This window comes from Pongo pygmaeus, chromosome 13 (assembly GCF_028885625.2).
Source record: "Pongo pygmaeus isolate AG05252 chromosome 13, NHGRI_mPonPyg2-v2.0_pri, whole genome shotgun sequence".
Taxonomy (NCBI): Eukaryota; Metazoa; Chordata; class Mammalia; order Primates; family Hominidae; genus Pongo; species Pongo pygmaeus.
In genome coordinates, this window is record NC_072386.2 from 22,303,436 (window position 1) to 22,327,054 (window position 23,619).

The 23,619-nt window shown below is 43.7% G+C and overlaps 1 protein-coding gene and 1 long non-coding RNA gene across 5 annotated transcripts in view; one reads left to right on the forward strand and one right to left on the reverse strand.

Annotated features, from left to right (window-relative positions):
- The window catches only part of LOC129044655 (uncharacterized), an 85,980-nt gene that overhangs the window by 12,676 nt on the left and 49,685 nt on the right, over positions 1-23,619 (reverse strand). The window contains exon 5 of the long non-coding RNA XR_008504734.1: positions 12,280-12,355. This is a non-coding gene — a long non-coding RNA (uncharacterized LOC129044655). The remainder of the gene's footprint in view (positions 1-12,279; positions 12,356-23,619) is intronic.
- SPATA31F3 (SPATA31 subfamily F member 3) lies at positions 5,862-13,532 on the forward strand. 4 transcript variants are annotated; one of them, XM_054502718.2, is made up of 5 exons: positions 5,862-6,091; positions 6,573-6,618; positions 7,158-7,218; positions 8,505-8,998; positions 12,299-13,532. In XM_054502718.2, exons 1-5 carry the CDS (start codon positions 5,948-5,950, stop codon positions 12,568-12,570), a joined length of 1,017 nt encoding a protein of 338 aa, XP_054358693.1. In that variant the 5' UTR covers positions 5,862-5,947; the 3' UTR covers positions 12,571-13,532. The 4 variants fall into 4 exon arrangements, with proteins under 4 accessions (XP_054358693.1, XP_054358696.1, XP_054358694.1 ...); XM_054502721.2 differs by having other exon boundaries at positions 5,878-6,091; positions 8,505-8,611; XM_054502719.2 differs by having other exon boundaries at positions 5,886-6,091; positions 12,302-13,532.

Here is a 23,619-nt window from a genome sequence, read left to right on the forward strand (position 1 = left end):
CTCCACCTCCCAGGCTCAAGCAATCCTCCTACCTCAGCCTCCTGAGTAGCTGAGACTACAGGTGCACATCACCATGCCCAGCTAACTTTTGTAGTTTTTGTAGAGATGGAGTTTTGCCATGTTGCCCAGGCTGGTCTCGAACTCTTGAGCTCAAGTGATCCACCCACCTCAGCCTCCCAAAGTGCTGGGGTTACAGGCATGAGCCACTGTGCTTGGCCTTCACATTAACTGATTGTCCTTTAAATATCTCTGGAATTTTGGTGAGTCACCTCTCTCATTCTCAATATTGGTCATTGGTCTTCTCTCTTTTTTCCCAAAGTTCCTATGACTTTTTAAAACATGAAGGACCCTGGCCATGCTGAGGCTTCCACCTCAGAGTGATGGTGTTTCGCTTGGCATAAATTGTATGCAAATTTCTTAACCAGGCTTCCTGAGTTCCCCACAGTGTCCATAAGTGGAGTCAATGCCTCTGAAATTCAATCAAATTTTGAGTGTGAGGGGAGGGACATAGTTTCATCAGAGTCTCAAATACAAACCCATACTGAGTGCCTTCTTGCTTAAGGGTTATTTTTGATACTTATTTATTTATTTATTTATTTTTATTTATTATTTATTATTTATTATTATTATACTTTGGGTTTTATGGTACATGTGCACAATGTGCAGGTAAGTTACATATGTATACATGTGCCATGCTGGTGCGCTGCACCCACCAACTCGTCATCTAGCATTAGGTATATCTCCCAATGCTATCCCTCCCCCCTCCCCCCACCCCACAACAGTCCCCGAAGTGTGATGTTCCCCTTCCTGTGTCCATGTGTTCTCATTGTTCAATTCCCACCTATGAGTGAGAATATGCGGTGTTTGGTTTTTTGTTCTTGCGATAGTTTACTGAGAATGATGATTTCCAATTTCATCCATGTCCCTACAAAGGACATGAACTCATCATTTTTTATGGCTGCATAGTATTCCATGGTGTATATGTGACACATTTTCTTAATCCAGTCTATCATTGTTGGACATTTGGGTTGGTTCCAAGTCTTTGCTATTGTGAATAGTGCCGCAATAAACATAGCATTCCCTTTGAAAACTGGCACAAGACAGGGATGCCCTCTCTCACCACTTCTATTCAACATAGTGTTGGAAGTTCTGGCCAGGGCAATTAGGCAGGAGAAGGAAATCAAGGGTATTCAATTAGGAAAAGAGGAAGTCAAATTGTCCCTGTTTGCAGATGACATGATAGTATATCTAGAAAACCCCATTGTCTCAGCCCAAAATCTCCTTAAGCTGATAAGCAACTTCAGCAAAGTCTCAGGATACAAAATCAATGTGCAAAAATCACAAGCATTCTTATACATCAATAACAGACAAACAGAGAGCCAAATCATGAGTGAACTCCCATTCACAATTGCTTCAAAGAGAATAAAATACCTAGGAATCCAACTTACTAGGGATGTGAAAGACCTCTTCAAGGAGAACTACAAACCACTGCTCAAGGAAATAAAAGAGGATACAAACAAATGGAAGAACATTCCATGCTCATGGGTAGGAAGAATCAATATCATGATACTTATTTAATATAGAGATTGCTGGACTCTGCATCTAGAGATTCCGATTCATTAGTCTGGAGTGAAACCAGGAAATCTATATTTTTAACAAGCTCCCGAGTGATTCTGATGTAAAGGCTGGTATTGAGAGACCACTGGAGAAGATAACCTTTGAAAGCTCCTGTCAGGGTGGAGATGTCACAGGACTAGGCGTATTGGGTGGGCATGTGCTGCCCTCTAGTGTCTCTGGCTGCCATCTACCGTTACTCCCCACAATCCCGCATTGGGTAGTAATCTGCTGCGTGAGCTCTGGTGGTTTTGCTGCCTGACACTACTCTGGGGCTTCCTGCCCAACTCCCTGGAAATTCTAGCTCTTGGGCATTAACAAAGGTGCTCATCTATAAAAGTGTTGCTGCTGAGTCGCTGTCCCCGGCACCTTGGTATATTTGAGATGTTCACTAGTATTTTCTGAGTATGAGACACAGCGAAGCTCTTTCATAAGGCTTGTGTGGAGGGACAATCTCACATCAGTGGCATGTCAGTCACATTTTTGTTTACAAGGCGACAGGACTCATGGGTACGTATGAATTGGTAGCCATGAACAGTTCCTTGAAGAAATTCTGTTGCAATCACCGTGGCTCTGCAGCATTATAATGAAAGCAGGGTCTGGCTTAAAGCAAGTTTTCTAGAAACAAATGAAGAAGAATCCTTGATAGTTGTGCAGCCCTCCAGCGTCCACAGAGGCTTTTCGTGTACTTCATCTTCCTTGTTTGCTGTTCGCTCTCAACCACGAGGCAGTAAGGGCAAATGTGATGATCCATGCCCACATCGTGAGAAATGCCAGGCTTAGCTGTGATCATTACATGAATGCGCTCTTGTTTAGGAAGACACTGATCCCACTGTCCTGTCCACACAAGCACCCTTGTCGATGAGCCCCAAACCAGTAAATAAACCTATGCTAAAGGCCTAATCTGCAAAAAGACATGAGACCATTTTTGGCTCAGCCCTTGGCTCTAATTCTTCAGCTCTAAGGCAGAGGAGCAAGGGCCAGGCGAATTGCTGGAGTGGAGTTTTCAGTAGATGGTTTTAATGGCTTGGTGGGAGGGCAGAGGCTGTGGGTTATCTGTGAGGTAAGTAGTGCACTGGCAGGAGCAGGTGCAGGACTTGCAGATGTGGTGATTCTGCTGGGTGCAAGATGTCAGGCTAATGGGTGATAAAACTGTTACAGCTGCATAGAGGGTGGCAACAGCTGGTTAAGTAGGAGTAATGAAAGTAATGAAGGATCCAGGCTACTTTGCAGGTATGTTGATGACCTACTACTAAAAAGCTGACTCAAGCTGCCTTTTAACTGATTTTTGTTAACCTTTCATTCAGTGCTCTTTGGTTGAAAAAGTCTTCTCATTCCTGTATTATGGAATTTGCAAGTTCAGGGCAGATGTTGAAATAGCTCAAATTCATCCCATTTTCAGGTAGGACTCTTCTTAAATTATCCTTAATATGAAGATCTAGTTTCCTTTTGTAGGTATAAGAAGGACATTTGAGAAAAACATTCACTAATGCAAATCAAAACCGCAATGTGATACCGCCTTACTCCTGCAAGAATGGCCATAATCAAAAAATAAAAAAACAGTAGATGTTGGCATGGATGTGGCAATCAGGGAACACTTTTACACTGCTGGTGGGAATGCAAACTAGTACAACCACTATGGAAAACAGTGTGAAGATTCCTTAAAGAACTAAAAGTAGAACTACCATTTGATCCAGCAATCCCACTACTGGGTATCTACTTGGAGGAAAGGAAGCCATTATTCGAAAAAGATACTTGCACATGCATGTTTATAGCAGCACAATTTGCAATTGCAAAAACGTAGAACCAGCCCAAATGTCCATCAGTCAATGAGTGGGTAAAGAAACTGTGGTATATATATATGTGTGTGTGTGTATATATATATGTGTGTATATATATATATACGTATATATATATATATACGTATATATATGTGTGTATATATACGTATATATATGTGTATATATACGTATATATATATGTGTATATATACGTGTGTATATATATATATATATATATATATATATATATATGATGGAATACTACTCAGCCATAAAAAGGAATGAATTAACAGCATTTGCAGTGACCTGGATGAGATTGGAGACTATTATTTTAAGCAAAGTAACTCAGGAATGGAAAACCAAACATCATATGTTCTCACTGATATGTTGGAGCTAAGCTATGAGGATGCAAAGGCATAAGAATGATACAGTTGGGGACTTTGGGGGGAGGAGTGGGAGGAAGCGAGGGATAGAAGACTACAAATAGGGTGCAGTGTATACTGCTCGGGTGATGGGTGCACCAAAACCTCACAAATCACCACTAAAGAACTTACTCATGTAACCAAACACCACCTGTTCCCTAATAACCTATGGAAATAAAAAAATTAAAAGAGAAAAATGTTCACTAATCCATTTGTTTGTCAAATCATTTTTAGAATATTTTTCCTTATAGCTAGTTCAAAAAGAAACCCTTGTGCTAATGAATTTTTTGGTTGTTTTTAAGTTATGGTAAGATATGCTTAACATAAAATTTACCATTTTAGTTATTTTTAAGTGTACAATTCAGTGCCATTAAGGGCATTCACTTATGAATAAGATGGTTGTATTCATCACCCCAAACAGAAACTTCTGTACCCATTAAACAATAACTCTCTATTTCCCCCTTCTCCAGCCCCTTCCCCAGAAAAAGGTTGGCTTTTGCTTCTTGTGAATGCCTTGTCTTTGAAACTAGATTTTTAAGAATCTTGAAAGCAGGTAGGCAATACAACCCAAATGTCTTTGTACTCTCGACACTGCCCAACTTAGGGTTAAGCACGTATTGAGTGCTCACTATTCCTGTCTAGTGGAGGAACGAATGCTGGAGGAAGGATCAAATACCCTTTTCAGAGATTTTGTTTGTTTGTTTTTGAGGCAGAGTCTCATTCTGTCACCCAAGCTGGAGTGCAGTGGTGTGATCTCGGCTCACTGCAACTTCTGCCTCCTGGGTTCAAGCGATTCTCCTGCTTCAGCCTCCTGAGTAGCTGGGATTACAGGCGCCCAGCACTACGCTTGGCTAATTTTTTGTATTTTCAGTAGAGATGGGGTTTCACCATGTTGGCCAGGCTGGTCTCGAACTCCTGACCTCAGGCGATCCACCTGCCTCAGCTTCCCAAAGTGCTGGGATTACAGGTGTGAGCCGCCGCACTTGGCCCTTTTTCAGAGATTTTGAGCCTAAGACCAACCACTCCTATCAGGGCAAGAACTTCTCAAGGAAACTCAGAAATCCTAGGGTGTTGGGGACATGCCATAATATTGATAGGGGTCATGAAGTTAACATTAATGTGAGAATCAGTGGGCAAAGGAGTGGTAGATCCTGGGGTTAAATGAGGGAAAATTCTGCTCTGCCTAAAGTTATTCAAATTCAGATTTTCATAAAACACTCTTTCAGGCAAACATTCCAACCATGGTGGATTCAACCAAAGAGCCACAAGTTTGTGAACCTTATCGAAAGTTTTGCCAATAACTCATCTCCATGAATAGGCTAGATGCTATAAAATCTGTAGAGGCAATTCTGGAAAATCAAGCCTTGTACAGAGCTCCAGAAGTGAGCCTCATTCATTTGCCTCCATGAAAGGTAGTGCTTACAATCTCTGCTCACCCATCTCAGGCTGGACCACGCAGATTGGGAGGAGTCCTTCTTTAACTCTCAGAAAGTTATTTAAAAGAACATCAGCTTTGTCCTTTCCTTGACACATCATACACTGCCCTCTTTCTGAACCTCTCAATACTGACCATATATCATTGCTGGTGACATTAAAGATCGGTTTCCAAGATTTAACAATATGATGCCTGCCCTATCCTCTATTTTTTTTTTTGTTATTGTTGTTGTTATCTTCCCAGTACAGATGATGCAGTTCATGGAGTTCCTCTGATCTATCCACTGTCTCTCTTATAGGGCATGTAGTGTGCATAGAGACTCGGTTATCTAGGGATAGGTGTCAGGCCATTGTAGTAAAGGAGAGAGCTGAGCCATAAGAGTATAGAGAGCAGAGAGAACATGAAAAGGTACATGTTGCCTATGACCTTGGCATCTTTTCCCCCGGGCTCTGTAGGCCATACAGAGCACCAGACACCCTCATCTGAACATTGAATCACCATAGTAAGCCTCTTTAAAAACAGATAAAGGTCTGTGATGCTATCCCTGCCTTGTGGAACAGGAGGGCTTTGTGATGCAGTCTGGTGGTTTGGATCCCTCTTCTGTGAGGCAGAAATGACGAGGTGTAGAATCTGGAGGTATTAGGTTCCAAGACAGTGAAAGACTAGGAAGAGGGATGGCTAGTGAGGTTTAGATCATGTTGAGCCCTATCTTTGTTTTGTGGGATGTTGGATATCCCTTATACACCTATGGATCCATCTGCATTATTGCATTAATTATTTGGCAAGTGAAAAAAAGCCACCAAAAATTAAGGTTGGGACCTAACAGGACCTGTTGCCGGGTAGGGAAACACTATGACCATGGCTAAATTGATGTGCCTCAAACAAGATTTTACCCCCAGCTTTCTCTTGTTACTCTTAGCCTTTGCTTTTTTAAGGGGTTTCCTCACTGGATACCAGAAGAGCTCCCAATTTGGGTGATTATTCTGGTTGGCAGCTATTTAGGGCCATTTGATTTGACTTCTGGACCCATCCATCCTTTAATCTGTTCCACTTTTCCTCCCGTCTCATCCTAAAGTCCCCACAGAACTTATGAAAGGAATGGGGGTGGGAGGCATGGAGTATGGAAGAGCCAGAAAGTGAGTCAGAAATAAGCAAATAAGGAAACTCTTGGGGTGAAAAAGAATACAGAAAGGAAAGACAGAAGAGTATATAAAATTGGAACACAGAAAAAGACTGGGAAATGTTTATGAGTTTTGTTTCATTTTAGATATGGGAAAAAATGGTGTAGCAGCTTTACATGATAATGTTTTTGTCTTTAAGTGTCACCGAAGAGTCCAACAAAAGTCTGGAGATAGAACATCAAGAGGTAAAGTCCCAGTCTCTCCTCTAATTTGCTTCTGCTGGGGGTGAGGTTCCCATGGATCCTGACCCTCTATGACCCCTGGTGCTAACAGCCAGGTGCTCTAACCACTGCAGACTCTAGTACCCCCCAGGGACAATTTCTCATGGAAGACTTCCTTGGGTGGAAAATCAGAGCCTAGGAACATTAAAAAATTCTCTATCTTATCCTCCTGAGAATAAAGAATGAGGAAGTAGGGCAGAAGTCCTCAACTCTGTCATTTACTAGTTTTACAAACCTGTGGAAGCCTCTTCAACTCTCAGTCTTGTTCTCCATAAAATGGGCATGTGATGATCCTTCCTCACTCCCAGTGTGATGGTGAAGGACAAATGAGACAAGGTGCAGAACAACACATCGTAAATGGTTAAGTTGTACACAGATGTGACTTAGTGTTCCGACTCTTGGGGTTTTCAGTATCCTCTCATTAAAAGGCCTTCAGCTTCTTATAGGATGTCCCTGAATCCTCTCCAGTTCCACATAACACTCACTATCTTCTGTTTCTTCAGCTAGGAGAACTTCCCAGGAAGAAGCCGAGAAGTTGTGGAAGCTGCTGTTTCTCATGAAAAGGTAATCTCTTGTTCTTTGCAGTCTCCCAGCTGCTAGTCTGGTCTGTGATCATTTCTCAGCTTGGCTTGGGGTAGAGATGAGAAGAGGGATAATGGATGGGAGGGAGACATACACAGTGGAGGCTGGTTCACTAGTTGAGAGAGTTGCCAGGGCAGGGGGGCTGGGCCAGACATCTCAGGAGGGAAGGGTCACCCAATTCTGCTTTGGGCTAGGATCACAGTAGTTCTAGAATTCAGGCTTGTACTAGTGTACAATTCATAAAAGACTCTACACAGGGTTGCATTCAGCCACGAGACAAGCTATCCAGTCAAGAGGAATGGATTTTGCATAAAGAAGTCATCCCTGTCTTATTCCCTTTATTCTCTCTCCTCTGAGTCTGACTGGATTCTGCTGACATTATCTCCTCTGGCTCTGTCATTAGGGAGACAGCCCTCAGATGGCAGCCTATCATCTTATCCTCTTCTTAAGATTTCTAGAGAACAGGATTGATTCTCAAAAGATGTTCAGTATATCAGCAGGGATACCAAATAGCTCTCAGAATGCAGAGGTCCTACATGAACTTCAAGCCCAAATACCAGGCTTTGGGTTTCTTAGCCTCAAATGAGACTGATCCGGGTTCTAACTGGTGATGCCCCATCAGCTAACCACCTGGCTCCGTTCTCCTAGTTCAGCTTTTCAACAAGGTCAACAGAGAACTGACCCCAGCTCCCAGCCTTCTCTGAGGGCCACGCCCTCCCATGGGTTGTCTGAAGCCTTGCCCAACAAGCTCTAGACCGTCAGCCTAGCCCACCTTGCCAAATGGCTTTTTCTTTTTCTTTTCTTTTTTCTTTTTTTTTTTGAGACAGAGTTTCACTCTTGTTGCCCAGGCTGGAGTACAACGGCGCAATCTCGGCTCACTGAAAGCTCCGTCTCCCAGGTTCAAGCGACTCTCCTACCTCTGCCTCCCAAGTAGCTGGGACTACAGGCATGCGCCACCATGCCTGGCTAATTTTTGTATTTTTAGTAGAGACGGGGTTTCACCATGTTGGCCAGGCTGATCTCGAACTCCTGACCTCAGGTGATCCATCCACCTCAGCCTCCCAAAGTGCTAGGATTACAGGCGTGAGCCACTGTGTCCAGCCTCCAAATGGCATTTTCTTAGGAAGAAAAGCAGAGAGGTAGACAACAAGAGAGTGTAGGCTCCAGGATTTTCAGGACTGGGAAAGGACAATGCCAACCCTGGTCCACACTTTCCGAGAAGGCAGATGTCACTCCATCATTAATGTTTGTCATGTTTCTCTTCCCAGCCAGGGCTGGCTTCCTCAGGAAGGAAGTGTGCGGCGAATCCTTTGTGCAGACCCCTGCTGCCAAATCTGCAACGTTATGGCTCTGGAGATTAAGCAATTGCTGGCGGGTGAGAACAACCAGATCTCCCTTACTTCACTGGGGCCATCACAGGGCTCCTCTTGCCTAGAGGCTTTGTCCACGTCTAGTGTGTCTTTTGAGCATAGTCAGGATCTGGGCTCCCCGAAATCCAAAGAGCTTTCACTGGCATCTGTAACTCCAACACTGTCACAATTAATGGATCAGAAATCTTTAACCCAGTCAGCTGCCCAGTCAGCTGGTGCAGACAGCATCCAAGATTCCTGGGCTGATCACTTTCAGCGAGGACAGAGATCTCAAGTCCCAGCTGTGTCCCAGGTCATGGGATCTCTGTCTTCAAACTTTGAGAAGCCTGGAATTCCTCTGAGCCAGCAGGAGAGGAAGAAAAACAACTCCAAATTTGTCCTGGAGAACCAAGGTCAGCAGCCCTTGAATACTAGATTCCCTTTCTTTCCCTGAACCCAGAGCTCCCAAACCTAAAACAACACCCTATGACCCTACTACATTCCTTTCAACTGCTATTGCAATGTCCAAAAAGTCCTGAAGAATCTTCAAGTACAAGGATATTGTTGCACATATTCCCACAATTGAGGGCTCCCAAGATCTGTGGAGGAGTTCCTGTGGCAGCTTATACCACACCACTTCTAATTTTCCAAAGGATGGAAAACAGACAAACAGCCATTTCTTTCACTCTGAATGCCATCTCTAAGGCTTCTGCTGAACAGATGAGCTTCCATCCCTTTGACTCTGGGTTTCATGGGAGGCTAGCTGGTCCACCTAAGCTTTCAGGGTTTTTGAAGGATCCACTATGGACTCAGAGCGGAAAAATTACTGTGAACAAATCCCAAACCCCATGGCTCTAGCTCTACCCTCTCCTCTCTTTCGGCTTCTAAGTGGCCTCTGTCCACTGACTGGGGGATGCACTGAGGCCTCAGTGTGCCACATCTGTAGCTACCTTACAGTGGTTTCTCTTTTCTGCACATTACTGTCTGCGTTTAGAGATCCCTGGTCTGATGAGAACACATGGACACAGGAAGGGGAACATCACACTTCAGGGACTGTTGTGGGTTGGGGGGAGGGGGGAGGGATAACATTGGGAGATATACCTAATGCTAGATGACGAGTTGGTGGGTGCAGTGCACCAGCATGGCACATGTATACATATGTAACTTACTGCACATTGGGCACATGTACCATAAAACCTAAAGTATAATAATAATAATAATAATAATAATAATTACAATAAAAGAAAAAAAAAAAAAAAAAAAAAAAAAAAAAAAAAAAAGAGATCCCTGGTCTGCCTTTAGAAATCTCCAAAACAGGGGAGCCTTTGGCCCTTTCTCTGCAATGATTTCTCCTTCACCTCTGTACTAATTAAAATCTCCCCTCCTTCCCCACCTTTCCCCCCCCATCCTCCATCCGACCATTGACAAATCCAGATCAATGTCCTGTATCTGACTCAGGCTAAGTGAAAGCCTTGGAGTGGCACCTGCTGTAGAGGCAGCTCCAGCTTCAGTGGAGTTTGCCAGCTGTTGTCCAGAGATCTCTGTAGATCCAGGAAATCATACAATGTAAGCCCTGAGACATGTTGCAGCCTTTCCCACTAGATCCAGGACCCTCTTTGATTGGGGAAGTCCATTTCAGTCCTCAAGAGGGAGGAAGCATTTTCCTAGACCATGCCCAGAGGCGGCTAGGATTCCACCTCCAGGAGCAACTGAAACAGAGGGTTGATTTGCCATTGCTGGGACCTGATCCAAAAGATCCAGCAGTCTATCCAGTTCATCCTGTGACCTGATGACCAATAATCCCTGCCCTGGAGCAGGACAGCCCTGACCTATGTGGGTCTTCCCAGCATGGAGCACCGGAAGCCAGTGGGAACAGTGGCCTTCTCTGATCCACTGTGGCAGGAAGGCCAGTCCGCAATTGTTTCCTCAGGCCAAGGTAATGTTGCAGAGCCACACAGATTACAAATATGGGAAGATCTGCTAGGGCATTGTCCCTGCCCACATCTGCCATTGTTGGGACTACAAATCACTGGTTCTGCAGTATTCCAAAGGCCTGGGAAGCAACTTCGTGCCCCTGTCCTCTGAAAAGCAAACACCTGGACCTGGAAGTGACACATATCAGCCCCTATACAGATCATGAAAGGACACTCTGAATACTGACAGGCCTTGATCAGCAGCAACAGGCCTTTCCAGATGCTGTTACTGATGATCCTGAGCTGCCCAGACCCTGTCCCAGGAAGCCACTGAGAAACTTGAGACAAGTTTTGGCCCTTCTGTCAGGGCTGCCTGCTCTCTATTATGTGGCTCTTTCCAGGGCTGTGGCCCAGGCAATCACTCACGAATCCACAATCACAGATTGAGCCCATCAGAGCCTCTGACTCAATCTCATCTGAACAGCAATGTGTAAGTCCTGGGCCATGCTTTCAAAACACCAATGAGGCTTGTGTAGATAATGTACAAGTGTTCTGCACTAAAACACAAGCTGATGGAGATGGTACCGCTAGAGAGGCAGACAGATCCTTACAGCCCCTAATCACTCAAGGCACCCATCTTGGCCAAACTAAATTTCTACCTGAAAAATAAATTCCTTGAGATACATTTGGGAAGTCCCATAAAAACAAGGGAATCCAAGGAACAAATTTTGACCATCCCAAAGAATATCTCCACGCGGGGATCCTTTAGGAGTCTGAAGATTGCTAAACCAAGGGAAAACATTACTCCAGAAACTTCATATCCCACCAGGCATCCCATGTGCCCCAGATCCAGAATGGGCTGGACTGAAAGAATAGCTTGTAGTTGAACTAAAGACAGTGCAGCAGAGCTACAAGTGATCTAGTTCCATAGCAGTACCCCATGCCTACTGGGATTCTGGGATCTCACACCCAGTGGAGGCATGACAGAGGCCCAGGTACTTTGTGTTCAGCTGGAGGCTAGAGTGAACAACCCAGCCTGGAGGGCCCTGAGCCCCTTAGACCAGGTCTTTGCAAAAGTGAGGACAAGTCCCTACCCCAGCAGAGAAAACAGATGACCCAGTGACATTTGATGACATTCAAAGCAGCTGGAAATCACAGAGAAGGGGGTGTCCGGACAGCACTGGAGCTCTCCCCAGCCAGAGAGAACACCCTTTCTGCCGAGGTTCAGGGGCGAGTAGGGGCACTTCTAAGCAGAACTCTAGAGCTCACAACTTGCCAAATATATCTCCAGGATCTTTCTTAGGTAAAACTTTAGTTTAGCTAAGATGGTTGCCTTGAGCAGGGACTAGCAAGGATCTCTCTGGATCTGTGGAGCCCCATTTCCATCCTCTCAGTACTGGCTATTGCTGTTTCACCAGCTTCTCCATAACCTTGAGTTCCAAGAGCAACCTCCAGGATTACTTGGGGCAAAAGGACCAGATAAGAATAATTTGCAAAGCTGTTAGAGTAAGCTGAATAACCTCATCCAAACAGGATTTCTGAGAATGCCAAACCTGGAGTGCCCAGAGCTTAAAGGGCCAACTTACTGGGCCATTACTTGCTGGGCCAAAATTTTGCAAGTACAGTATTTGAAGGGGTAAATTTTTTCAGATCCAAAGTTTTCAGGGTCAAATAGTTTAGGGCCATATTTTACAGAGCAAAATTTGCAGGGGCAAAATGTGCAGGGCCACGCTTTCTAGGGCTAAGAGTTGCAGGGTCTGGTAAGGGCAGTCCATACTCACAAGAGCATCATCCTTCCAGAAGCTCCAGAAGTTGGCTTGGATAACAAGATGAAGCTGTTTCTGCACTGGATTAACCCTGAAATGAAAGATCGAAGGCATGAGGAATCCATTCTCCTTTCTAAGGTTGAGACAGTGACCCAAGACAGGACAAAAAACATTGAGAAGAGTCCAACTGTCACCAAAGATCATGTGTGGGGAGCTACAACAGAGAAGACAACAGAAGACCCTGAGGCTCAGCCTCCTTCTACTGAGGAGGAAGGCCTGATCTTCTGTGATGCCCCCAGTGCCTAAATAATCTGCTCTAGCAACACTCCCTTCAGTCCAGCCAATCCTGGGTCCTGTGCCACTCCTACAAATGCTCCAAACTCTGTCCTCAAATGACTTGTGCCACTCAACCAGGAAATCTATCCCAGGTCTAACTCACCTCAGCAGAAGGCACTGGTTTATGCAAGAATACCCATTACAAGAAAAAGGAGTTCATAGGTTCCTGAACCTCTGCATCCCCCTGAAAAAGGCTTTCATTGCCATTTCCATTAACATGCAGGTGAAGCAGGGCATTCTCCAAATATACTTTGTACCTTTAAGCAAAGAGCCACCTGTTTGTGCCTCCTCATTTTCAATGTGGTATATGATAGACAGAGAGAGTAAAGGACCTAAAAAGTACTTCTTATGTGGTATAGAAGCTTAAATCACATTTTATTTCAGATGGGTCAGCATTCCACATGACTCCTCCCAGCCCCACCCTAGAATGTGGATAAAGGGACTTGACAGAGAAGAAAGGCCCTTGTTTTAGGTGCATTGAAAGTAAAGGTCAGGCTTGAATTCTATTGTCCCATGGTGTGTTGGGCTCAGAGGAGGAATGTGGACATGGCGATAGTATAAAAAGCAGTGGCCAGGAATCTAATGCATTTTTGGCCCACAGGCAAAATTCACTGATGACTTCTATACAGTATATGCTGACAACCTGGAGGGAAGGTCCTTTAGAGTGCCATGGTGCTCCTTCCTTTAGGAATGTTTATCAAAAGCACACAGCTAATATGACAGATGTCAAAACCAGATGATAGAATCTCCCTGTCTTTTCCCTGCTGTTATTGAGATCTTTAAGGGTAACCTATCTGAGAGCCCGCTCTAGTCCTGTTGCTTGTTCCAACCTCCATTGCCTTTCATTTGCATGGAAAGAATGCTGCCTAGAATGAAGACTAGTTGATGAAGAGATCCCTAAAAGGGTCACAATAAAAACAACTTTGGGCTGAGTCTTGCATTCGACAATTCAAATATTCAAGTACTTGCTATGTGTCAGGCACTATGCCAGGCACTACAGAGATAACAGTGAACAATACACAAGCCTTGTCTCAAAAAGCTCACTAACTCTGGGATAGACAGTCATATAAAAAGTCATTAGAAGCAATAAGATGAAAGTACATAGGAGGGCACTTAATCTAGTTTTGGGGAATGTTCATGGAAAGTTTCCTAGAAGTGATGATACGTAGGTTGAGTTCTAAAGGATGAGCAGGCATTAGTTGGGAAGGAGGTAGGGAGTAGAGAGGCTTCCCCAGGCTGAGAGTACAACATGAACAGAGGCATGGCATCAAACAACAGCATGCCGTGTCAGAGAATAGTGACTCACTGGAGAAACTCCTGTATAATAATTAAAAAAAAAAAAAAACCACAGTAAAATGTTTAAGGGATCAGAATGAGGTTGCCAAGCTGGAGAATGAATGGCATTCATTCACCCATTCTTCATTCCTTCAATAAATATTGAGCACCTATTATATGCCAGGCACTTCTATAGGCACTGGGAATACAGCAGTGAACATAAGAGGAAAAAAAAATCTGCTCTCTCAAGGAGCTTACGTTGGGAGCATGCCTGGGAGGAAGAGAAAAGAAGTATAAATAAAAAACATGGTATATAGAAGGTGACCAGATATATGCAAAAAAATCAGGGTAATGGGATTAGAGAAGACTTCAAACGGGGTACAGTTTTAAATAAGGAGCTCAGGGAAGGTCTCACTAGGAAATTAAAATTTCAGCAAGGACTTGAGGGTGATAAGAGAGTAAACCACGTCGGTAAATGAGGACGAGCATTCCAGTCAGAAATTATAGCTAATGCAGATGCCTGGAGGTTGGAGGATGCCCAGCCTGTCAGAAGGAACAAGGAAGCCAGTGAACCTAAAGCAGAGTAATAAAGGAATAAAGGGAGAAAATGGTAGAGGATGACTCCAGTGGTAAGGGGCCACATGGTATAAGGCCTGGTAGAAAGCCAGCAAGGAAGCTGGCTCTTACTTTGAGTAAATTGGGGAGCTATTAGGGGGTCTGCTTAGATCTGACTTATGTCTTAAAGGATCACTTAGGTCATAGCGCTAAAAATAAGAGCATTGAGGGTATAGATTTGAGTAGAAGCAGGGAGATTAGTTGTAAGGTTCCTCCGGTAATTATAGCAGCAGAGGAGATTACAGGCATTTAGATGCTGGGTTCATTTTGAAGGTAGAGACAATAGGATTTACTGATAGATTGGATGTGGACAATTAGAGAAAAAAATGTCAAGGATGGCAGCAAAGTTTTTGCCCTGAACAACTGGCAGGATGAAGTTGCCATTAATTGATGTGGGAAATACTGACATTGGAGTAGGTTTGGTGTTACTGGGTGATGGTGGTGGGAGAAGGGGAGTCAGGAGTTCACATTTGTATTGTTTGAGATATATATGTTGCTTAGATAATGTATGTTGTTTAGACAATTTGGGCATTTGAGCCTGGCGTTCAGGCAACAGCCCAGACTCCAGGCAGATAGACAGCTAGAGATAGATAGATAGATAGATAGATAGATAGATAGATAGATAGATAGATAGATAGATAGATTAGATAGCTAGCTAGCTAGATAGATAGATATAAAACCATGAGACTAGATATGACCATGAAGGGAGTGAGTGTAAAAGAAAGAGATCTAAGGACTGGTCTCTGGGACTCTTTAATGTTAAAAGATTGAGAAGAGGAGGAAGAACCAGTAGGCAGAGAAGACTGAGACACAGCAGCCAGCAAGACAGGAGGAAAGCTAGAAGACTGTCATACTGGAAGCCAAGAAAGGAAAGTGTTTTAAGGAGAAGGTGACCAATGGAATGATAAGTTGCCAATCAGTCAATTAAGATGAGGACTTGTAGTTGACCATTAGATTTAGCAATATAAAGATCACTAATGACCCTGAGAAGAATAGCCTCAGGTGGAGGAACCGAAGTGACTGGAGTGGATTCAAGAGATAATGGAAGAAGAGCAGTTGGTGACAGCAAGTGTAATCAACTCTTTCAAGGACTTTTGTTTCATAGAGGTGCAGGAGGGGAGAGTGGGATCCAGAAGGAGTTTTTTTTTAAGACAGGAGATTTAGTCTGTTGAATGGTTGGATGGTGATAGAAAAGATCCAGTCAAGAGGGATAAGCAAGACAGCAAGGGGAGAATTTCTGGAACGTTGTGGTGTGGAAGTGAAGAAGTTGGGGGCAAGTACCCAAGTCAAGGAGCTGGATTTTACTAAAAGCAGACATTTTTCTGGTGGTAGGGAGAAGTAGAGTTGAGTTAATGATGGAGGAGATAATGGATTAGAAGAAGAAAGAATTCCTCCACATATAAGGGAGTGTGGGCACAGACCCAGAGGGACGAGTGAGGAGCTAGGAAGGGACCATGGGTATGGGTAGGGGGAACGGTATGGAGAACCAAAGCCAGAGAGCTGGGTGTGGAGAGAGATTCTGAAAGTTACTATTAGGGCCCAAGCAGTTAGTGGCAGTGTGAGAGTGTAGCTGGGCAGGGAAAGGTGGTCAAAGCCTGCTGCTGATTATCTGTGCAGCCGGTGCTCTTGGAAGACTGTACTAGCAGGAGAGATCACAGAGAAAGCTCTAAATGCATGGAGCCTGAGCAAGAGCATGGGGCTGGAGATGGAGAAACAGGGCAGGGGTGGCTTCCTAGTGCTCAGTGAGGAAAGGGACCAGGGAGGCTATCTGGGTGGGAGAAGTGGACTGGGAAGCAGGAAGACAGAGGCTGCCCTGAGCAGATGGGAGGGACCTCTGCTTTGGCCACCTGATATTCCTCAGAGGGTGGCACCTTTGCATTCTGCTTCCAACTTACCGCAGAGGAGCCAAGAGCTGAAGAAAGGGCAAGAAGTGAAATGACTTCTTTATGACATGTTGTGAGAGACAGTTGGGATGCCCGTGGTTCCTAAGGAGATCCAGGATTATCCATCATCCCATCATCAGAAGAAGGAGGTGGCAGGACTTTCTTCCTCGGACAGGACCCCAGCGTTAAGCATAATGTGTCCTTCTGAAAAGATGCAGAAAGCCCAGATAGGAAGAAGCATGGATGTGTCTGTCCTCTGAATGATGGTTCTGTGCCTAAGGGATGGGGGCCCAGTCCCTAGATGGCCTCCAGGCTATGAAGGCACAAGGTCTAGGCCTACTGAGCCAACACTTAACAGGTATTTGCCTAAAGCATCCCTAAAGATCAAAGGAGGTTTTATGTTGAGCACATCCTGCCTGCCTAGTGGAGTTGGGCAGAAAGCCATGTAGGAGGAAGACACAGAGTGAAAGAAAGTGACTCAGAAGGGTCACAGCAGCATGAAGTGGGAATCCGGGGTTAATGTACACACATCTTGGTTTAGGGTGGGTGGAGCAGGTCCTTCCCCTGGTCCCCCACAGGCTCCTACATGTCCCAGCAGATTTTGATTATGGTAATTTCAGGCAACTGGCCACCATGATTGCTTGACTTTTGTACCTGCTCACCCCTAGCAGGGAAGTCATAGACTATGCTGAGAGCAGAAGTGAATGTGGAAGCATCACCTTGTTTTGTTCAGTCCCGTCATGCCACCCTCTTGCCACCCTCCAGGGACTGGGAGTCCCTGAGCAGGAGCAGAAACTCCTTGTTCTGCTCAAAATTCCATCTTGTTGGAGATCCTCAGACACAAAGACTCAGTTATCTCCACTCATCCACTCAAATTCTAGTCCCTCTCCTCTGTGCGGCTTGGGGTAAAAGTCTAGAGGGACTAGAAAACATCCTCTGCCCCTAAATTTCCACATGCTCTAAGTCTCATCCTCTTCCAGCAGCCTCATTATCCTTTAGTTAACCTTCCTATCATCACCCTGTATTTGTCCTTGCCTGTCCAGGCTGAATCCCTGGAAAGACATTAATAATGTATGAACACAGTAGTCAAGAAAGCTGTTATAAAAATACTCATACTGTGGTCTTATTTTAAAAAAATTATTCTTTTTTTAAATACTTTAAGTTCTAGGGTACATGTGCACAACGTGCAGGTTTGTTACATATGTATACATGTGCCCTGTTGGTGTGCTGCACCCATTAACTCATCATTTACATTAGATATATTAGGTATATCTCCTAATGCTATCCTTCCCCACTCCCCCAACTCCATGACAGGCCCTGGTGTGTGATGTTCCCCACCCTGTGTCCAAGTGTTTTCATTGTTCAATTTCCATCTATGAGTGAGAATATGCGGTGTTTGGTTTTCTGTCCTTGCGATAGTTTGCTCAGAAGGATGGTTTACAGCTTCATCCATGTCCAAACAAAGAACATGAACTCGCCCTTTTTTATTGCTGCATAGTATTCCACGGTGTATATGTGCCACATTTTCTTAATCCAGTCTATCACTGATGGACATTTGGGATGGTTCCAAGTCTTTGCTATTGTGAATAGTGCCTCAATAAACATATGTGTGCACATGTCTATAGCAGCATGATTTATAATCCTTTGGGTATATACCCAGTAATGGGATGGCTGGGTCAAATGGTATTTCTAGTGCTAGATCCTTGAGGAATCGCCACACTGTCTTCCACAATGGTTGAACTAGTTTAGAGTCCCACCAACAGTGTAAAAGTGTTCCTATTCCTCCACATCCTCTCCAGCACCTGTTGTTTCCTGACTTTTTAATGATTGCCATTCTAACTGGTGTGAGATGGTATCTCATTGTGGTTTTGATTTGCATTTCTCTGATGGCCAGTGATGATGAGCATTTTTTTTCATGTGTCTGTTGGCTGCATAAATGTCTTCTTTTGAGAAGTGTCTGTTCATATCCTTCACCCACTTTTTGATGGGGTTGTTTGATTTTTTCTTGTAAATTTGTTTAAGTTCTTTGTAGATTCTGGATATCAGCCCTTTGTCAGATGGGTAGACTGTAAAAATTTTCTCCCATTCTGTAGGTTGCCTGTTCACTTTGATGGTAGTTTCTTTTGCTGTGCAAAAGGTCTTTAGTTTAATTAGATCCCATTTGTCAATTTTGGCTTTTGTTGCTATTGCTTTTGGTGTTTTAGTCATGAACACCTTGCCCATGCCTATGTCCTGAATGGTATTGCCTAGGTTTTCTTCTAGGGTTTTTATGGTTTTAGGTCTAACATTTAAGTCTTTAATCCATCTTGAATTAATTTTTGTATAAGGTGTAAGGAAGGGATCCAGTTTCAGCTTTCTACATATGGCTAGCCAGTTTTCCCAGCACCATTTATTAAATAGGGAATCCTTTCCCCATTGCTTGTTTTTGTCAGGTTTGTCAAAGATCAGATGGTTGTAGATGTGTGGTATTATTTCTGAGGGCTCTGTTTTGTTCCATTGATCTATATCTCTATTTTGGTACCAGTATCATGCTGTTTTGGTTACTGTAGCCTTGTAGTATAGTTTGAAGTCAGGTAGCGTGATGCCTCCAGCTTTGTTCTTTTGGCTTAGGATTGTCTTGGCAATGTGGGCTCTTTTTTGCTTCCATATGAACTTTAAAGTAGTTTTTTCCAGTTCTGTGAAGAAAGTCATTGGTAGCTTGATGGGGATGGCATTGAATCTATAAATTACCTTGGGCAGTATGGCCATTTTCACGATATTGATTCTTCCTATCCATGAGCATGGAATGTTCTTCCATTTGTTTGTGTCCTCTTTTATTTCGTTGAGCAGTAGTTTGTAGCTCTCCTTGAAGAGGTCCTTCACGTCCCTTGTAAGTTAGATTCCTAGGTATTTTCTTCTCTTTGAAGCAATTGTGAACGGGAGTTCACTCATGATTTGGCTCTCTGTTTGTCTGTTATTGGTGTACAGGAATGCTTGTGATTTTTGCATATTGATTTTGTATCCTGAGACTTTGCTGAAGTTGCTCATCAGCTTAAGGAGATTTTGGGCTGAGACAATGGGGTTTCCTAAATATACAATCATGTCATCTGCAAATAGGGACAATTTGACTTCCTCTTTTCCTAATTGAATACCCTTTATTTCTTTCTCCTGCCTGATTGCCCTGGCCAGAACTTCCAACACTATGTTGAATAGGAGTGGTGAGAGAGGGCATCCCTGTCTTGTGCCAGTTTTCAAAGGGAATGCTTCCAGTTTTTGCCCATTCATTATGATATTGGCTGTGGGTTTGTTATAAATAGCTCTTATTATTTTGAGATACGTCCCATCAATACCTAATTTATTGACAGTTTTTAGCATGAAGCGCTGTTCAATTTTGTTGAAGGCCTTTTCTGCATCTGTTGAGATAATCATGTAGTTTTTGTCTTTAGTTCTGTTTATATGAGGATTATGTTTATTGATTTGCGTATGTTGCACCAGCCTTGCATCCCAGGGATGAAACCCATTTGATCGTGGTGGATAAGCTTTTTGATGTGCTGCTGGATTTGGTTTGCCAGTATTTTATTGAGGATTTTTGCATCAATGTTCATCAGGGATATTGGTCTAAAATTCTCTTTTTTTGTTGTGTCTCTGCCAGGCTTTCGTATCAGGATGATGCTGGCCTCATCAAATGAGTTAGGGAGGATTCCCTCTTTTTCTATTGATGGGAATAGTTTCAGAAGGAATGGTACCAGCTCCTCTTTGTACCTCTGGTAGAATTTGGCTGTGAATCCGTCTGGTCCTGGACTTTTTTTGGTTGGTAGGCTATTAATTATTGCCTCAATTTCAGAGCCTGTTATTGGTCTATTCAGGGATTCAACTTCTTCCTGGTTTAGTCTTGGGAGGGTGTATGTGTCCAGGAATTTATCCATTTCTTCTAGATTTTCTAGTTTATTTGCGTAGAGGTGTTTTTAGTATTCTCTGATGGTAGTTTGTATTTCTGTAGGATCGGTGGTGACATCCCCTTTATCATTTTTTATTGCGTCTATTTGATTCTTTTCTCTTTTTTTCTTTATTAGTCTTGCTAGCGGTCTATCAATTTTGTTGATCTTTTCAAAAAACCAGCTCCTGGATTCATTGATTTTTTTGAAGGGTTTTTTGTCTCTATCTCCTTCAGTTCTGCTCTGATCTTAGTTATTTCTTGCCTTCTGCTAGCTTTTGAATATGTTTACCCTTGCTTTTCTAGTTCTTTTAATTGTGATGTTAGGGTGTCAGTTTTAGATCTTTCCTGCTTTCTCTAGTGGGCATTTAGTGCTATAAATTTCCTTCTACACATTGCTTTAAATGTGTCCCAGAGATTCTGGTATGTTGGGTCTTTGTTCTCATTGGTTTCAAAGAACATCTTTATTTCTGCCTTCATTTCATTATGTACCCAGTAGTTATTCAGGAGCAGGTTGTTCAGTTTCCATGTAGTTGAGTGGTTTTGAGTGAGTTTCTTAATCCTAAGTTCTAGTTTGATTGCACTGTGGTCTGAGAGACAATTTGTTATAATTTCTGTTTTTTTACATTTGCTGAGGAGTGCGCTTTACTTCCAACTATGTGGTCAATTTTGGAATAAGTGCAATGTGGTGCTGAGAATAATGTATATTCTGTTGATTTGGGGTGGAGAGTTCTGTAGATATCTATTAGGTCTGCTTGGTGCAGACCTGAGTTCAATTCCTGGACATCCTTGTTAACTTTCTGTCTCGTTGATATGTCTAATGTTGATAGTGGGGTGTTAAAGCCTCCCATTATTATTGTGTGGGAGTCTAAGTCTCTTTGTAGGTCTCTAAGGACTTGCTTTATGAATCTGGGTGCTCCTGTATTGGGTGTATATATATTTACGATAGTTAGCTCTTCTTGTTGAACTGATCCCTTTACCATTATGTAATGGCCTTCTTTGTCTCTTTTGATCTTTGTTGGTTTAAAGTCTGTTTTATCAGAGACTAGGATTGCAACCCCTGCTTTTTTTTGTTTTCCACTTGGTTGGTAGATCTTCCTCCATTCCTTTATTTTGAGCCTATGTGTGTCTCTGCACGTGAGATGGGTTTCCTGAATACAGCACACTGATGGATCTTGACTCTTTATCCAATTTGCCAATCTGTGTCTTTTAATTGGAGCATTTACTCCATTTACATTTAAGGTTAATATTGTTATGTGTGAATTTGATCCTGTCATTATGATGTTAGCTGGTTATTTTGCTCGTTAGTTGATGCAGTTTCTTCCTAGTCTCGATGGTCTTTACATTTTGGCATGATTTTGCAGTGGCTGGTACCGGTTGTTCCTTTCCATGTTTAGTGCTTCCTTGAGGAGCTCTTTTAGGGCAGGCCTGGTGGCGACAAAATCTGTCAGCATTTGCTTGTAAAGGATTTTATTTCTCCTTCACTTATGAAGCTTAGTTTGGCTGGATATGAAATTCTGGGTTGAAAATTCTTTTCTTTAAGAATGTTGAATATTGGCCCCCACTCTCTTCTGGCTTGTAGAGTTTCTGCCGAGAGATTCGCTGTTAGTTAGTCTGATAGGCTTCCCTTTGTGGGTAACCCGACCTTTCTCTCTGGCTGCCCTTAACATTTTTTCCTTCATTTCAACTTTGGTGAATCTGACAATTATGTGTCTTGGAGTTGCTCTTCTCAAGGAGTATCTTTGTGGCGTTCTCTGTATTTCCTGAATCTGAATGTTGGCCTGCCTTGCTAGATTGGGGAAGTTCTCCTGGATAATATCCTGCAGAGTGTTTTCCAACTTGGTTCCATTCTCTCCGTCTCTTTCAGGTACACCAGTCAGATGTAGATTTGGTCTTTTCACACAGTCCCATATTTCTTGAAGGCTTTGTTTGTTTCTTTTTACTCTTTTTTCTCTAAATTTCTCGCTTCATTTCATTCATTTGATCTTCAATCACCGATACCCTTTCTTCCCGTTGATCGAATCAGCTACTGAAGCTTGTGCACATGTCACGTAGTTCCCGTGCCATGGTTTTCAGCTCCATCAGGTCATTTAAGGTCTTCTCTATGCTGTTTATTCTAGTTAGTCATTCATCTAATCTTTTTTCAAGGTTTTTAGCTTCTTTGTGATGGGTTCGAACATCTTCCTTTAGCTCGGAGAAGTTTCTTATTACCTATCGTCTGAAGCCTTCTTCTCTCAACTCATCAAAGTCATTCTCCGTCCAGCTTTGTTCCGTTGCTGGTGAGGAGCTGCATTCCTTTGGAGGAGAAGGGGTGCTCTGATTTTTAGAATTTTCAGCTGTTCTGCTCAGGTTTCTCCCCATCTTTGTGGTTTTATCTCCTTTTGGTCTTTGATGATGGTGACCTACAGATGGGGTTTTGTTGTGAATGTTCTTTCTGTTTGTTAGTTTTCCTTCTAACAGTCAGAACCCTCAGCTGCAGGTCTGTTGGAGTTTGCTGGAGGTCCACTCCAGACCCTGTTTGCCTGGGTATCACCAACGGAGGCTGCAGAACAGCAAATATTGCAGAATGGCAGCTGTTACTGCCTGATCCTTCCAGACTGCCTGATCCTTCCTCTGGAAGCTTTGTCTCAGAGGGCACCTGGCTGTATGAGGTGTCAGTCGGCCCCTACTGGGAGGTGTCTCCCAGTTAGGCTACTCGGGGGTCAGGGACCCACTTGAGGAGGCAGTCTGCCCGTTCTCAGATCTCCAGCTGCGCGCTGGGAGAACTACTGCTCTCTTCAAAGCTGTCAGATAGGGACATTTAAGTCTGCAGAGGTTACTGCTGTCTTTTTGTTTGTCTGTGCCCTGCCCCCAGAGGTGGAGCCTACAGAGGCAGGCAGGCCTCCTTGAGCTGTGGTGGGCTCCACCCAGTTCGAGCTTTCTAGCCGCTTTGTTTACCTACTCAAGCCTCAGCAATGGTGGACGCCCCTCCCCCAGCCTTGCTGCCGCCTTGCAGTTCAATCTCAGACTGCTGTTCTAGCAGTGAGTGAGGCTCCATGGGCGTGGGACCCTCTGAGCCAGGTGTGGGATATAGTCTCCTGGTGTGCCGTTTGCTAAGACCATTGGAAAAGCACAGTTACTAGGGTGAGAGTGTCCTGATTTTCCAGCTACTGTCTGTCACGGCCTCCCTTGGCTAGGAAAGGGAATTCCCCGACCCCTTGTGCTTCCCGGGTGAGACAAAGCCCCACCCTGCTTCAACTCACACTCCGTGGGCTGCACCCACTGTCCGACAAGCCGTAGTGAGATGAACCTGGTACCTCAGTTGGAAATGCAGAAATCATCCGTCTTCTGTGT

Bases quoted from the DNA above. Each gene is read 5' to 3' on its own strand.
- SPATA31F3 (XM_054502718.2), top strand. From the start codon at position 5,948: ATGTTGAGCCCTATCTTTGTTTTGTGGGATGTTGGATATCCCTTATAC. The intron at 6,619-7,157 runs GTAAAGTCCCAG...CTGTTTCTTCAG, and splicing joins TGGAGATAGAACATCAAGAG to CTAGGAGAACTTCCCAGGAA. The intron at 7,219-8,504 runs GTAATCTCTTGT...TTCTCTTCCCAG, and splicing joins CTGCTGTTTCTCATGAAAAG to CCAGGGCTGGCTTCCTCAGG.